Genomic DNA, 16,163 nt, shown 5'->3' with positions numbered 1-16,163 from the left:
CATCGCTTTTGGACGTTAAATACCATAAACAAAACCAACCAACCATTGTGGTGCTGAATTATGAAACACATTACAGCATTCCCAAACTTGTCTATTAGCCCCCACTCCCAGCGAACGTATCAGCCAATAGGAACTAGGCCTTGAGGCTGCTTTGTAACTGGTTAATGATTAGATCCGTTCTATAATTTGGCCCCTGGCTCTCAGCTCCTTAATGTTCAGATGAGAGACTGTGATTTTGATCTGTTTTGTTATTTGCTTTTGTTGCACATAGAGGGCTGAACACTGAACTTCGATTATCTAAATTTTTTTTAAGCACAATGAAAACCTTGTGGGTTAAAGGGCTCAATTTCTTAATGTTTTGTTATATAGGCTATAGAAAATTTTCACCTAGCATTTTACAATCAGTGCATGCTCCCGTTTCTGTACATCCTGATGCTAGAAACCATGACCAGCCAGGGCAATTGTGATTGCAAGTCTCTGAAAGTAACATACCGAAAACTAGTGCCTGGTACTGGTGAAAACCAGTACGGTGGGTGGTAAAATTTTACCCACAAAGCAGGTGGTGCTGCTTAAAGCAAAGTTTACGAGGGTGCCATTTTCAAGGTGACAAAGATAATCCACTTTTGAACCATGCAGGAGGAGCTGACGTCTTGCCTTCGAGTTATTAATGAAGCTACATAGCTCAGGATCTGTGTGCTGATCTTTAATGAAAGCGCTAGTGCTGGTCATCATTGTCATCCTTCTGCATTGACTGGGGCTCATGACAAGCAGTTGGGCCTGATTTGCTTGCATCCAGACTTCTGGATGATGATTATGTCAATTCCTTAGTCACAAGCTCCAGCGGGGGCAGTGGCCCAAGGGTCTTCAAAACTGACTTGCCAGCATAGCGCATAGTGATCGCTCACAGCCTTGAAAGGCCTGCTCTACAGGTACAGGTGGAGTTTCAGTTTGGACCAGACTATTGCAAGCGTTTTATTAATGAATAGCTGGCCTCTGCTGTAGCAAAGAGCAGCTAGTATACACTGACTCCTTTACAGCCTTCCTTCCGAACGAGAATGGCGTTAAGGCCCTCACTGCTTGTATAGGTATGGATCTCAGTTTTGGGATTTTTTGTCAAAATGTACAGTCACAGGCGATGACTGTAAACTGCACTGAAGCTGTTTTAATGCTTCAAGTTCAGAGCTTCTGTTCAGTCCAGTTTTATCTACCCTTATGGCATATCTACCCTTCTCAGCTGTGTCAGTGGTTCAGTAATGTGCACAGTTATTCACAGATCATTTAATGATACACTTTGGGGGGCTAGTTGATGCATGATTTAAAAAAAACACAGTGCGCAAACCAGACGACACGGAGTGAAGAAAGATGAACACATGCGCAACTTGCAACTGTTTATTCACTTACGTTCGATTGAATATATAGACCAAAGAGAAGGTAAGGGCAAAGAGAAAGATCCCACATGTGCATGGTCGAAAAATTATAAAACAAAAAGGAGAAAATAGCATCATAAACACGGGTCTCAAAAAAATATAAAACGAGAACATGGCTCAGAACTTATCCAAAAAAACACTTTCATTTTTATATATCACAACCGAAGGAGTACTTATACAATCATTTCCGGATCTTTTTATGCGATAAGCCTTGACAAGTTCACGGCCTGTGGTGTCTTTGCCCCTACTCAGGATTTTTGTATCCCCCAGCTTTGCTTCACATGTTTTCTTTTCTTTTTCTCTGCATGCTATACATTGATGTGGTATGAGAGTACCCGCGCCATTCTTAATCGTGCGATTACGGTCTGCAAGGTGATCATTACTACATCGGCCCGTTTGGCCAATGTAGTATTTTCCACATGTCAGCGGGATCTGGTAAACTACGCCCATTGCACACTTCACAAACGACTTCGCGTGTTTTTTCTGGCATTCCACTCTATTTGGTTTGTTCGGATCCGTTTTGCCGCACAAGGAAGAAAGCTTCTTGGGAGCAGAAAAAACCACGGGAACTTTAAACTTTGCAGCTGCATGTTTCAAGTTATGTGCCACCTTATGTGTGTACGGTATTACCACAGGTTTCTTTTTCTCTTTGGTAAGATTATTTTGTCTACTATTACCATAATAAAAAAGAAAGGTGTGGCAATAGTAGTCAAAATGATCTTACCAAAGAGAAAAAGAAACCTGTGGTACTAATACCATACACACATAAGGTGGCTCAGCTGAAAATAGAAGTTTACTTCAACCGTAATAAATTGAGGCTTTTCTCCTAAGGCTGCAGCAGTAGTAGTGTATGCAGGTGTTCCTCCATGTTGTATGCTTTAGACTACACCAGGGGTTCTCAAACTGGGTTCCGCGGGCTGTCTTCTTGTGTTCCGCGAGAATCCTCAGAGCTCAGGGCAAGCACTGCTCTCAAAGAAAAATTTAATGGTGACGGCTTGGTGAAATTTTGGACGCTGTTTCCATGCCTCGTTGAAAGGGCAGTGGACATTTTGCTTCCCTTTGCAACTACATATGCATGTGAACAGGCATTTTCAGCCCTCGCCTATCTGAAGAACAAGCACAGGAGCCGTCTTGACCCGGCAGCTGATATGAGACTGGCTCTGAGGGGGAGGGGGGGGGGCGGGGGGTTCCCTGGAACTATTTGAAGGCCTTTGGGGTTCCTCCAAGCAAAAAAGTTTGAGAACCCCTGGACTACACGAAAGTGCTCACTTCCAGTTAGTAGGTGCTTGCCCTCTGGAGAAGTGTTACCATCATACAGCCATGATAACTGGCTGATTACGGTAGCCGCTGGCTCTGTTTATTCTGAATGTTTGTGCAATACTCCTGACATTGTGGGCACTATTCCTCTGCTTTTCTGCTATCACCCTTTTGCTGTCTCGTCTCTGAGCTGACCCTCAACTAAAGGAAAGTAGAAATGCAGTAGTGTTGGAGGACCTGTTTTGCAGAAGTCCTGTGTTGTCGGCGTTGTGAGCGAAAAATCATGGCTGGATACCGGTTGGTTGGCAGGTAGTGTGACATCATCAGACCACACAACATGGCAACTCGGGCTTCTCCTTTGAGATAGATGAGTGAGATAGGAATCAAAGCTTCCCGGACTCGTGTTTCATTGCATCTTGCTCAAGAGCTAAGCTTTATGGCAGTCGATGCCAAATGAACCAGCCCCGCCTCGGCCGTCGTGACTGTAATGGGGCCAGGCGCCCACACAGATGCCAAAAATGCACATGCGTTGCTTTAAATAACACGTGTTTCAGTCAATCATCATACCCTTTAATTTTTTTTTTTTTTTTTTATTTGTTTGTGGTGTCAGTATTAATGTGTGTGCAGACAAACTGGGCTGGGATGGCACATTGTCCATCGGTGGGATGCTTCCTTGCGGCTGCTTCTGCAGCATACGAGTGAGCACCTTGAAATGGTTGTCATACCTGTACCTACATACCAATCTTCACTTCTTTTGCTGCAGGTGGCATACAGGGAGCCATTGACAAGTCCATTCCTACAGTTGATGTGTGTCGCAGTGGTGCGTTGGCCCATCCCTGGCAGCCTGCTTCAGATCATGGCTGTAGCAATCCCAGCACAAGCTATTGCCCTTCCACAAACCCTGCATGGCTGTCATACATCTCTCATCCAGGCAAGTAATCTGGCTACCTTGTACTACTATTTTGCAAGTAGCTTTGCTAATATTCAAAACTTTGTCATTCACTGGGCAGCTTTTGTTCTTTGGCCTCTCAAAGTGTATGCCACCTGACAGACAGTCTGCATTTTAAGTGATGGGAAGCTTATGCGCTTTGTAAAGTGTTCCATCGTTTTCTTTACACTTAGCATGTCAGTGTGGTGGAAAAAGGTTGTGTGTGCATGACCTCAGTGCTAACTTTGAGAAGTTGTCATTCAGGGTGCTACGTGAGGTATCAACTCCTGGCCATTTTGTGCTTAGAGTCTAGTTTTTCCCGGCAATCCATTTTGCCTCGCCTTTCCTTCCTTTAAACACCAAGCATTTTGCTACCAAAATTGCATGTTCCTTTCACAGTGTACTAAGGTGTCTGGAATAGTAGTGAGTGATGAAAAGTCACTTCTTATGCCTTGCTGGTGAGAAAAATACTGCCACTTGTTTACCTCTTGGCTAAGCGCCTTAAGTGCACACTAGACATGCTCAGCAAGGGTTTTAAAATGTCACCAAGCTGGGGTCCGTGAAGAAAGGTCAACCACATTTGCATATCACATAGTTTGACACACAAGTGTGAAAACTGGAAACGCAAGTTTGTGCTGCACCTTTGTGGTGTAGTGTTTTTCTGCTCTCATTCTCTTTGCAGATAACCGAAATATTTTATTCCTTGAAAGTAACCATAATTAAATGAAGAAAAAAAAATGTTTGTGTTTGGTAACAAATTCTGGCTCTGTTGTTCCACTAGAGAACTTCAGACTTTTAACAAACCGCATTTGGTGTTGGTGTTACAAACTGCTTGTTCTCATAAAAGATCTTTTTAATTTCTAGGGCTTCAAAGTTGCAGAGGAGTTGGGCAGAGAATCATCAGTCTGGACAATCCCTGAGCATGTCATTGTGAACTGACCTGTAACTCACTATCCGAAGTTACATTACGTGCTTCATCCTTAAACATGATTTTGTGTCTCAGAAGTGATGGTTTCAGGCCCTGCATTTTGATGGAGACGAAATACAAAAATGCTCATATGCTGTGCAATGTCAGTACACGCCAAAGAACCCCAGATGGTATAAATTAATCCAGAGACTTCCACTACAGCATCTTTCGTAGCCCATCTGTCACTTTGGGACGCAAGCCTTGCATTTCATAATTTTTTTACTTTCTTTTAAATGAAAATCAGCCCAAAAAAGGGTTCAGAAGTCCGCGGTCATAGAGACTTGCCTTTTGAAACCATCGCCGAATGCACCTTAGGTTGCTTCCAATAAGCCCCTACCTATTTTTACCTCATGGGACCTGAGAGATCTCATTATGTCGCAGTGCTCGTTGCCATACCCTCTCCTCTATGAATGACTAGACTGCAACTCTCTATGCCTTCTTCAAAGGCAGATAACCATTGATGTGCTGGTTGTGCTAGTAGAACATCATGTGCTTTTTTTTTTTTTCTTTTTTCTATTTACTTCAATTGCTGTCTGTGCATTTTTTTTTTTCTTCAGCATTCTGTGTGTGCAGTCAAGAGAGTTCTAGGTTGTCTGGCCATGAGGAGTTGTGCTGGTCAAAGAATCCAAGGTAATCTAAGAAAAGTATGTGTAGTTCCGCTTTTTTTTTTTATCCCCCCCCCCCCCCCCCCCCCTCCCTCCTTCCCCTGATCATTCTGCATACTTACGCCTGTATTCACAAACGCGCCTCGACTCGACGCTCCACCTCCACTCCTTGGAGCGGAGAATACAGCCGCTACTCCACTCCAGGGCCGATTCGGATTCAAGAACGCCCCTCGGCGTTTCCTCCGACAAGTTCTCCTCGAGAATCTGGTTGTGTTTATCATAACATAGAATCTTTTCGTAGCATTCCTTTATTAAACAATAAGCAGGCGAAGTACTTTTCCTTTTATCACCTGAATGCGCAGAGTTTGCGTAACAAAGATGAAGAAGTTAGCAGTTTTTTGTCTTATTTAGAGCACGAGTTTGATGTTTTGGGCTTTTCAGAAACCTGGTTCAGGAATTATGATGATATAGTACATTTTGAAGGTTATAAATGTGAAGCTTTATGCAGAAAAGATAAAATAGGCGGTGGTGTTGCAGTATGCAAAGCCTTTCCTATGAAGTCGTATCTGACTATACTGTTGTGAACCAGAACATTGAATCACTTTTTGTCAAAACCAGGGCATTCATGTATGGCGTTATTTACAGACCACCGTCAAGCTCTAGCGAAGAATTCTTTCGTATTCTTGAATTTATGTTAGATAAACTCTCTATATTAGGACTTCCTATTATCATTATGGGTGATTTTAATATCAATCTGCTTCGACGCTCCCATGTATCTAACACTTTCGTAGACACTTTGTCTTCTTATGGCTTCAGCAATGTTATCAATGCCCCTACCCGCGTCACTGATAATACTGAATCCTTAATAGACCTTTGTTTATTAAGCTGCGTACCCGATAACACGATGTCTGGTGTCCTTGCTAGCGACGTCAGTGATCATTTGTCCCTTTTCTGCTTTATACCAAGAGGGCGGTCTAAAGATTCTCGTTGCACAGACAGAACACACACTACACGAAAGATAACAAATGTCAACATTGAACAATTCCGATCTCTTGTAGCCGCTGTTGATTGGCACGAACTTCTATCAGTCCTAAACCCCAATGACTTATACGAACGATTCCTCGAAAAAATAATTGAATTGTATAATATTGCATTCCCTACCGTCACAATAAAAAAAAGAGCAAAAGGGCTAGGAAACCTTGGGTTACACGAGACTTAGTGATAAGAATAAAAGCGCGAAATGCTCTCTTCCATAAGTTCCTATCATGCAGAGAGAAATTATTATTTCAGGAATACAAAAAGATCCGTAACAAGTTAGGTAACGATATAAAGAAAGCACGTATCCACTACTATGCCAATAAATTTGCTGACATTTATTATGATCCTCAGAAGACATGGCGCATTGTAAAAAGCTTACTTGGCAAACACCATACAGTTTTACCTGCTGAATTAAAGATTGATAACCAAATGTACGGTGGTGTGGCTCTCAGTAATGTGTTCAATAGACATTTTTTAACTTTTGGATCTTTTACTACTTCTGGTTCTTACGATTTCGATAAGTATATTCAGTGCAACCTGACTAAGTCCATGTGTCTTTATCCAGTCACAGAAACCGAAATTGTCGACCTAGTTAATGACCTTAAAAATAACAGTTCATGTGGTTTCGATGGTATTATGGCAGCACCAATCAAAGCGGTTTCTGATATTCTATCTGAAGTGTTATGCCACTTAACTAATCAGGTGTTATCTACAGGAATATTTCCAGATAAAATGAAAATGGCTAAAGTCATAGTTCTACACAAAGGGGGGGCCGTCGATTGTATCAGTAACTATCGCCCAATATCAGTCCTCCCACTGTTTTCCAAGATAGTAGAAAAAGTAATTAATCTAAGGCTAACTAAGCACTTGACTGAAAATGCCTTGCTCTCTGCAGCCCAGTATGGTTTCCAGAGAGGTAAGTCAACTGAATCTGCTCTATTATTCATTAAAGATAAGATAGCACATAATATAGACATGCAGTTGTGTACTATAGGAATTTTTTTGGATTTCAACAAAGCTTTCGACTCAATTAAGCATGAAATACTTTTTGAAAAACTGCCACACTACGGAATAAGAGGTGTCGCACTTCAACTGCTCCAAAGCTACTTGTCTAACCGTTCTCAGTTTGTCGTTATAAAGGATTTTGCCTCGGATCCTGAATTCATAAAATACGGTGTTCCTCAAGGTTCCATCCTAGGCCCTCTATTATTTCTTTTATATATAAATGATATAATTGCTATCCCTGGAACTTCCAATATCTTGCTCTATGCCGATGACACGAGCGCCTTTTTTTCCTCGCCGAGCTTACCCTCCCTAGTGTCTGCAGCTAACAAATGGCTTGAAGATCTGTCGAGTTGGCTTTGTGCAAACCAGCTGATGTTAAATGTTAATAAAACAAAATATATACTTTTTTCCGCTGTCAATAAACCAATAAATAAAAATATCACACTTTCGTTCCAATCTGTCTCCTTAGAACGTGTTTCAGTGCATAAGTATTTAGGTGTTCTATTTCACGAAAACCTCCGCTGGTCTTATCATGTAGACTTTGTATCCAGCAAAACAGCCCGATACATAGGCATACTGAATAAATTTCGCCCGCTTCTGCCAATGCACTTGAGGAAGCAACTATATTTTTCCACTGTCCAGTCTCGTGTTCAGTACTGCCTGTTGGTATGGGGAGTGGGTACAAAAACCAACATGGAAAAGATTTATATTTTGCAAAAGAAAGGCCTTCGGTTTATTCACAACCTGTCTAGATATGATTCTGCGTCTGCATACTTTAAACTAAGTAATATATTAAGTATTACAGCCCTCTATAAACAACGACTATCCGAATTTATATACCGACAATACAAAACTGACAGTAATGCGTTTTTAACTACGTTTATCAACACTGATCCACATTACGTCCTTAGAAATGTGAACTTTATAAAACCTCGCATAAGGACCGGGTATGGTATGCAGTTAATTTTTTATATCGGACCCAGTATTTATATCGGACCCTGTTAGTCAATTGGGCTTTTCGACAGATGTCTTTCCCGGAATATCAGATCATGAAGCGGTGCTCTTTAAAAGCGAATTGCTGCGACCAGTAATTGTTCATCAGGCAGAAAAAGTGTTTCGCGACTTTAACAATGCTCAGGATGAAAGCGTTCTAGACCAGCTTGAACTTACGTATGAATCCTTTGCAAAAAAATACACTGATGGGCGTACAAGTGTGAATGACTTGTGGTTAGAATTCAAAAGTACGGTTCATCAATGTATCAACAAGTACGTGCCGCTTAAACATAAGAAGCTGAAAATGGCATGTCCCTGGATAACACGCGAGATCATACAGTTAAAACGTCGCATGAAGCGCTTATCAAGGTCAAGTAATAAAGTTGGTGGTGCTTTGCCGGCTCTTCGGGCTGAACTGCGTTCAAAAATAAAATCTTCACGGTACCACTTTTTTAATGTCAAGATGCACAATTTTCTAAAAACTGACCCCCAAAAGTTCTGGAGGCATCTGTCACAGAAAAAAGACCCGGTTAACAAACTTCTCCTTAACAACACAGTTGTTACCGACTCCCTCTGCTTAGCGACTGCCTTCAATGAGCACTTTTCTTCTGTATTCCTGAGTAACAGCAACTCAGTCTCCGAATCTCGAACTAGCCATTTCAATCTGCCAGACCTAATTATTAACGAGGAGGGTATTGTTTTGGCTCTATTGGAGTTGAACACAAAAAAATCCTCTGGACCAGACGATATCCCTAACGCTTTTCTGTACAGATATGCTGAGTGGTGCGCTAAATACCTTTTCATTATTTTTACTGAAAGTCTCAGGACAGGAGAAATTCCAAACGATTGGAAAACAGCAAAGGTGATACCCATTCACAAATCAGGAGACAAGCTTTGCGTGAAGAATTACAGGCCAATTTCTTTCTTATGTACGTCCAGTAAGGTATTAGAACATTTTATTTTCAAGCACATGAGTTCATTCCTAGAGGGAAGCGGTTTTTTTATTGAAAGCCAGCACGGGTTTCGGCAAGGCTTGTCGACAGTGATGCAGCTTATTCATATTACAAATGAAATTATGATGTCACTAGACAATAATGGACAGGTAGATTTAATTTTCATTGACTTCGAAAAAGCGTTTGACGGGGTTTCGCATGGCAATCTTTTGTTAAAAATAAGGTGGTGGTTAAATAATCGGCAAGTAGTACAATGGTTAGATTCCTACCTTACACAGCGGCATCAGTTTGTTCAGATATCTGAATCTCATTCCACAAAAGCGCCAGTACTTTCAGGAGTTCCCCAGGGCTCAGTCCTTGGGCCGCTTCTCTTCCTTATTTATTTGAACGACCTGTCCTTCAACTCACGCATACGCTGTCGGTTCTTCGCCGACGACTGTGTTATATACCATAGTATCACATCAGTCAAAGACCAGGCACTCCTAGCTGACTACTTAACAGCAGTTTCTAGCTGGTGTTGTACTTGGCAAATGGGTATAAACAGTTCAAAATGCGGAAAAATGACAGTAACACGAAAGAAACAACCGCTCCAATGCACATACAAAATCAATGGCCTTCCGATCAACTCAGTGACTCAGGTGAAATATCTTGGGGTAACCATGACATCCAACCTGAACTGGAGCGCACACATCCAGTCCATTGTCTCAGCAGCGTCCAAAAAACTTCGGTTTTTAAAGCACTGCCTAAAGCATTGCACGAGCAAAACTAAGCTGACAGCATACACATCACTTGTGCGTCCAGTGCTCGAATACGCCGACGCTGTATGGGATCCGCACACAAAAACGGATATAAAAATTCTTGAAGGCGTCCAGAGGAAAGCACTCCGTTTTATTTACCACGCTTATGGTCGGCAGGTCTCGGTATCTGATTTGCTCAACAGATCTGGGCTTCCCACGCTTGAATCCCATTGAAAGCAGCACCGACTAAAAATGTTGTTCAATATCATACATAATAAAACAAAACTGAATTTTCAGAGTTACATGCAATACAACACAACACGCCCCACCCGTAACAAACACGAACGGACTATATTGATGCCACGATGCCGTACAAAAGCATATTCTTGTTCCTTCTTTCCACGCACCATTTCCGAATGGAACCGACTGCCAAGCGATATCACCAACCTGGTATCTTCAGAATCTTTCTTGTCTGCTGTTTCGGCTCATGTATCGCAGTAGCGCGTCTAGTACACAGTGTATTTCGATTTCCTTGTTTTTATTCTGTTCACTTCGTCTGTTTGACGTCGGATGATTTGCCTGTACTTTTTTGCTTCCCGTTGGTCTTATTGAATTTTGTTCTCATACTGTAATCGCCCTGTGTTGCTGTTATTTGGTTGTTACTACTTTGTAATTTTTTTTTCTTTTTTTCTTTGTGCACTCCTGCCTTGACCGCCAAAGGGCAGTCGGCAGTATTTATGAAATAAATAAATAAATAAATAAATAATAGCCCCCTTTCCAGCGAAAATCCGTGTTCTGCTATATTTGATGGCAGAACATGGAGGCAGCCGGTTTTGGAGCAGTATTGCATTTTGGTGCAGGAAAAGCAGTTTGGAGCAGAATGAAGAGCAGCACTTCCACCCCCATTGTCTGGAAGAAAAGTTCCGTGCTGTGTCCGCAATGACCAATTCTCTGCCTGACAATGACGGCATCGAAAGGAGATGAGGAGGAGTGGGCGCCACCCTAGGAACCTGCCAGCACTAAGGCTCCTTGCCAGCCAACAAGTATGTAGAGCTATCGTCACGGTGTTTTGTTTTGTTTCGTTTCGTTTCGTTTGTTGTTTTACCTTTTTGAGCAGCAGTACCACAGTGGAATCCCTAAAATTTAACTCGCTATTTCAGTATGATGACCCTGGTGCCATCTCTGCTGCCTGGGAGTTGTGATAGTGGTGCACCTTGTGGTAGCGTTGCCTGCCAGCTTTGTGGCACTTTTCTCAAACTTTTTTACGATGCAGCTGCAAAGGTCTGTGTGCTTGCATAGTGGATGCTGGCAGAATAGCTTTCAGTGCAGTTGTGAAGTGCCAGTTTGGGGCTTCTACAGTGTCCTGCTTGTCCCCTGTGAGAAGGTTGTGTAGAAACGGCAGGGAGGATAGTAATGGAGGGGAGGAGCAAATAAGAAAAAAAAAAAAAAAGGAGATTGGTCAAGCTGTTACCCTTGTTTGATGACATAGGTTATCCATGGATAAGTAAACCCTCCTCTTCTTTTCCTTCCTTCAAATTTATGTCTCCTGTACATGGCTTCCAAAGTGCCGATGTAAATTTAAGCAGACAATAGGGGATCTGTGGTGGGCACCTTGGCACAGATCGGAAGCAGGGAACCAGCGTAACTGCTGACGAGTGCAGACTTTGAACCTTCGTGTTTAGAAACAGTTGTACCAGTCACTTCTTCCACAGCAGAGAGCTAGTCGGAGACTTCAGCCTGGTACGCACTGACCTAGCGCTGGCAGTGTCGTCATTGTTATGCTGAGGAAAAATATGCTAGCATTCTAATATAATTGCACTGAGTAGGATGCACAAAAGCTTTTGCGCTGAGATGGAAGTTGGCGATAACAATGTTTAATACATAATATAATGTTGTTGCAGTTTAACATGCTGGGTGATCGGCTGCAGCGATAGCTACAATGTTCCATGCTCACTTCCTGCAAGAAATTCCCAGGTTCAAATCTGCTCCAATGCATCTTTCTTTCTTTTTTTCTTCCTTTTTTTCTTTCTTTCTTTTCGCCCAAGCACAGCAGACGCAAGGAACAGCATTCTTGGTGTAGTTTGGCCATGTAAAGTAGTGCTTTAGCACTAAACTTTGCAGGCGATTACAACAATGTGAAAATTGAGCGCAGCTCTTCAGCTAGTTTGGTTTCGCACTATGTTGAGGTAAGGAAGTTGAGAGAGCCATGTATATATATATATATATTATAATGTCCACTTAGCACCCCACACAACCACCCTTCAACTGACACTCCTCTCCCAGTTCCTGACTGTAAAAAGGGAGGCGCCAGCTTGACACCTGCCAGCACCATCGCTGTGCTGTCATCCCCTACGTGCATGGGTTCTCACACAATCTTAAGAAGGTGGGACAATGGTCCGGAGCTATTTCGTTCACTGCACCAAAGAAGCTTATTAGCCTTTGTAGGTTGTTGTCCTGCGTGCACGAAAACTGATTTGCACCATAAAGCACAGGGATCCCTTGGTGCCTTGCCAAAAGGAAGTCTTGTACAAAATTCTGCTTTCATGTGGTAGGCACTGGAAGATGCCTGAACGTCCGGCTGCAAGAGCACGCTAATAAAGTCAGTAACATTGCCATAGACGGACAGTTAGCAGCCCATTGTAAAAAGTGTGACCCTGAGACACTGTGCTATCCTTTGTTCAACCAAACGAAACCACCGGCCTGACTAGGGAGATTGTAGAAGCGTCGCTGATAGCACGGTCAAGGGATGTATATGTCAGCAAGCCATCTGTGGCTCTATCAAAAACCGAGCTGGATTTCTTAGCACAGGTGGCACGTGAATATGCCATAGTTTCACTTCCCTTCTCTCCCCTTGTGACACTGAAGTGGTGTATATATATACTCCGAAACTGCAATAATTGTTTGTTGAATGTAGCGCTTGTCCTGTCCTCACCTTGTGCTTTGTTGTTTTTTGCGCTTAACTTTTTGTGTGACTTTTGTATGCACCAAATGATCTCGTACTCACTTGTGACGTGACAACCTTCGTTCGGCAACCTGAAACTGAAACAAACTACAGCAAAAAGCAAAATTCATTGACCGTATTTACTCGAATCTAACGCGCCCTCGATTGTAACGCGCACCCGTTTTTCGTGACCCCCACCCCCGAAAAAAAAAAAAAACCTCTGATTGTAACGCGCACCCAACGCTTTCATACAGCAATACAACTTTGTCTCGTTTGGAAAAGCAAAGATTTAATCTCGGTGCACTAAAAAACACACACACAAAAGGAAACGGCTTATCTTGCCAAGATTGTCACTATGCCGGCACAAGGTTCACTCGTCGTCGCTGTCAGACAACTCCTTGTCACTGCTGACGGACCAAAGCATCTCATCCTCAGTGCCGTCCATGGCATTCGATATGCCACATTTTTTAAAGGCCTTGATGACCATGGCAGACGGTATCGTGCACCACGCATCTTTCGCCCATCCAGTGAACTCTTGCAGCGAGGCACGCTTCATTCTGTTGCTGGGAGTGAATTCATGGCAGCCACTCACAAGCCATTCGGTGTACAGCGCCCGAATCCTATCTTTCACTGGCTTGTTCAAGCAAACATCGAGCGGCTGGAGCTGCGATGTCATGCCACCTGGTATCACGACAAGGTCGGTGTTGCACGCAGCGAGCTTGTCCTTGATGCGTTGGTCGAGATGGCACTTGAAAGCGTCGAGCACAAGCATCGCACGCAGGCCCAAACTGCCGCCGGGTCTCTTGCGCCAGACGTTATCGATCCAGTCGGCGACCAAGTCCGTTGTCATCCAACCTTTTTCATTGGCGCGCACAATCACGCCACTCGGAAACACGATTCCTTTCGGGAGCGTCTTGCGCCTGAATATGAGATACGGGGGCAGCTTGTGTCCATCCGCGGTGCAACAAAGCATTGCGGTGACGCGTGTTTTTTCGTGGCCGGAAGACAACACGCGCACTTGCTTCGCCCCCTTCTTTTCAACGGTTGTGGTGGCAGGCATGTCAAAGTACAGCGGTGTCTGATCGGCATTTCCAATCTGGCCGAGGTGGTAGCCGTACTTGCGGCGCAAACTTAGAACGAACCGCTGAAAACTGTGCAGCTTTTCTTCGTACTCTTCAGGCAACTTCTGGCATATCCCTGTCCGCCTTCGAAGAGAAAAGCCTTTTCTCTTCATAAAATTAGACAGCCAGCACCTGCTCGCTTTAAAGTTGCTCCGCGTTAGCCCTGTTTGTAGGGCTAGCTGCATCGCCCGGACTTTGAGCAGGTCCGTCGTCACTGGCCGCTGCGCCGCTCGCTGCTCTAGAACATATTCTGCGAGCCGCTCTTCTATTTCGGTGAACCGGCCCTGCTTCGGTCCACTGAAACCTTTTCGTGTAGCCTTGCTGCCAAAAATCTTTTCCTTCTGCTTGCGCCAGTCCCGCACGCATGTTTCCGGAACTCCGAATGCGCGTGATGCGGCCCGATTTCCGTCCGTCTCTGCACACACGATGACTTTCCGTTTAAATGCGGCATCATGATGAACTCGACGAATCTTCGGCACGTCCATCGGTCAATCGCAGAAAACGGGTAGGCTAACCAAAGCACATGTACCAGAGCACACGAAGGACGCTACTGCAGCTAGGCATAGACAGCTAGACCAGCTAGTAGGCTCGAAGTGCATACCAGGCGGCCATTTTGAAATGCCGATGGCGATATGATATCGGAGATTTAGGGTCGTACTCGATTCTAGCGCGCACCCAATTTTTGGGCACGATATATCGGAAAAAAGGTGCGCGTTAGATTCGAGTAAATACGGTAACGATTATTTTTTGGCTGCTGACAAATTCCATGTGGTTATTCATGTTTACGAATGTCATACACATTGTTCCGAAGCTAAATTACACTAAAATAAGTTTTGTGTGTGTACACCTTTAGGTCTACCTGGCGTCTTGAGAAAGCATGCTTCAGACACGTTTGGATATCACCGTCAATGTTTGAGTGAGAAATTCTCATTTGCAACTTTAATGAGCTTCCAATGCTAAAGACTCAGATTAGTTGAGTGTTATGGATGTGCTGGGGGGGGGGGGGGGGGGGGGGGGGAGAGAAGAAAGTATTGATGCCAGAACCACACGAGTGTTTATTATTTAAAAAGCAACACTTATGAATCTGTTGCAGGAGGATTATAGAGGTGGTGCTAATGCATGAGCGCGCAAAACATGCTGCATGTTGCCAATTAAGCAGCACTTGCATCATCAACCGGAGTGCTTAATTAAGGGGGGAAGTGGGTCTTAAAATAATTTTCTTTATTATTTGTCCAATTTAAATAAAACTTTTCAGTCTTGATCAGTATGTCATGCTGATTTAAAACCTGTACTTGGACTTTGATATGTAGCTACATTGATTCAGAAACTGCTGTAGATTTAAAAAATAATCAGAGTACTTCTTACGGGGATTTTGGCAATTTTGCCTTGCCAAACACAAAAAATAATTGCATTGACTCAATGTCAAAGACATTCTCTAGGGGGTGATGCTATTTTTATTAATTTGAAAGCAACTTATAGGCAAGGAAATGGACCCAACTCTTACTACATACATTTTTCTCTAATTATCTCTCATTACCATGCCAATTTGCAATTAGCACAATTGCACCAATGCAATATGAATAGCATCACCCCCTAGATCTTTTTAGTATGATTACAATGATACCTAATTTGTCAATGTCACATAAAGACAACATAGGAAAAAGCCCTGTAAGGCTGAGTGCTATGCCCAAAAACGTCGAAATGAAAAAAACTCATTTGAAGTTTCAGACAACTGCAACTTTTTCTAATATGTAGCTACAGCAAGGTGAATTGCATCAGTGTGGATATCTACTCTTCAAGAGAAAGTCTGTATTAAATATGTGACAGTACCCTCCCCCCAAAATTGCAAAACCTTGTCGTAAAGCCATGTACTACCCCTAGATTCAGCATGAGAAACTACATTTATCCCTTCACATGCCTGTTCCAGTGCCCTATAAGGTAAAGAAATTGTGCAGTAACATGGTATCACCATATTAGTAAACTTTCACAAGGTTTAAGGCATATATTTCTCAAATTGACCTAATAAACTGGTCACTGCCCCATAATGAAACTTCACTGTGCAGCAGACGCAGAGAAGAATGCAGAGACCTTTGCTGGAGCAAAACCTTCTATTCGCACTCCATTGCGTACTGCGGTGGGAAATTTCTTGTTTACCGCACTTGTCACGCACACTGAGGGAAAAAAACAAGAT

General features: G+C 43.1%; 1 protein-coding gene across 5 annotated transcripts in view; it reads left to right on the top strand.

The window, feature by feature from the left end:
- Positions 1-16,163, top strand: part of LOC146201495 (uncharacterized) — a 61,284-nt gene that overhangs the window by 13,170 nt on the left and 31,951 nt on the right. For 3 of the 5 annotated variants that reach the window (XM_084587614.1, XM_084587612.1, XM_084587613.1), the window contains exons 3-5: positions 3,448-3,615; positions 5,137-5,209; positions 10,771-10,953. In XM_084587614.1, the coding sequence (XP_084443740.1) occupies positions 3,448-3,615; positions 5,137-5,209; positions 10,771-10,853 (324 nt within the window). In that variant the 3' untranslated portion in view covers positions 10,854-10,953. Of the gene's footprint in view, positions 1-3,447; positions 3,616-5,136; positions 5,224-10,770; positions 10,954-16,163 lie in introns of those variants that run through there. The other 2 variants (XM_084587615.1, XM_084587616.1) reach the window with 2 other exon arrangements.

This window comes from Amblyomma maculatum, chromosome 1, assembly GCF_055883805.1.
Source record: "Amblyomma maculatum isolate TAMU_Amacu chromosome 1, ASM5588380v1, whole genome shotgun sequence".
In the NCBI taxonomy this organism is placed as follows: Eukaryota; Metazoa; Arthropoda; class Arachnida; order Ixodida; family Ixodidae; genus Amblyomma; species Amblyomma maculatum.
This window is presented reverse-complemented; position numbering and strand designations above follow the sequence as displayed.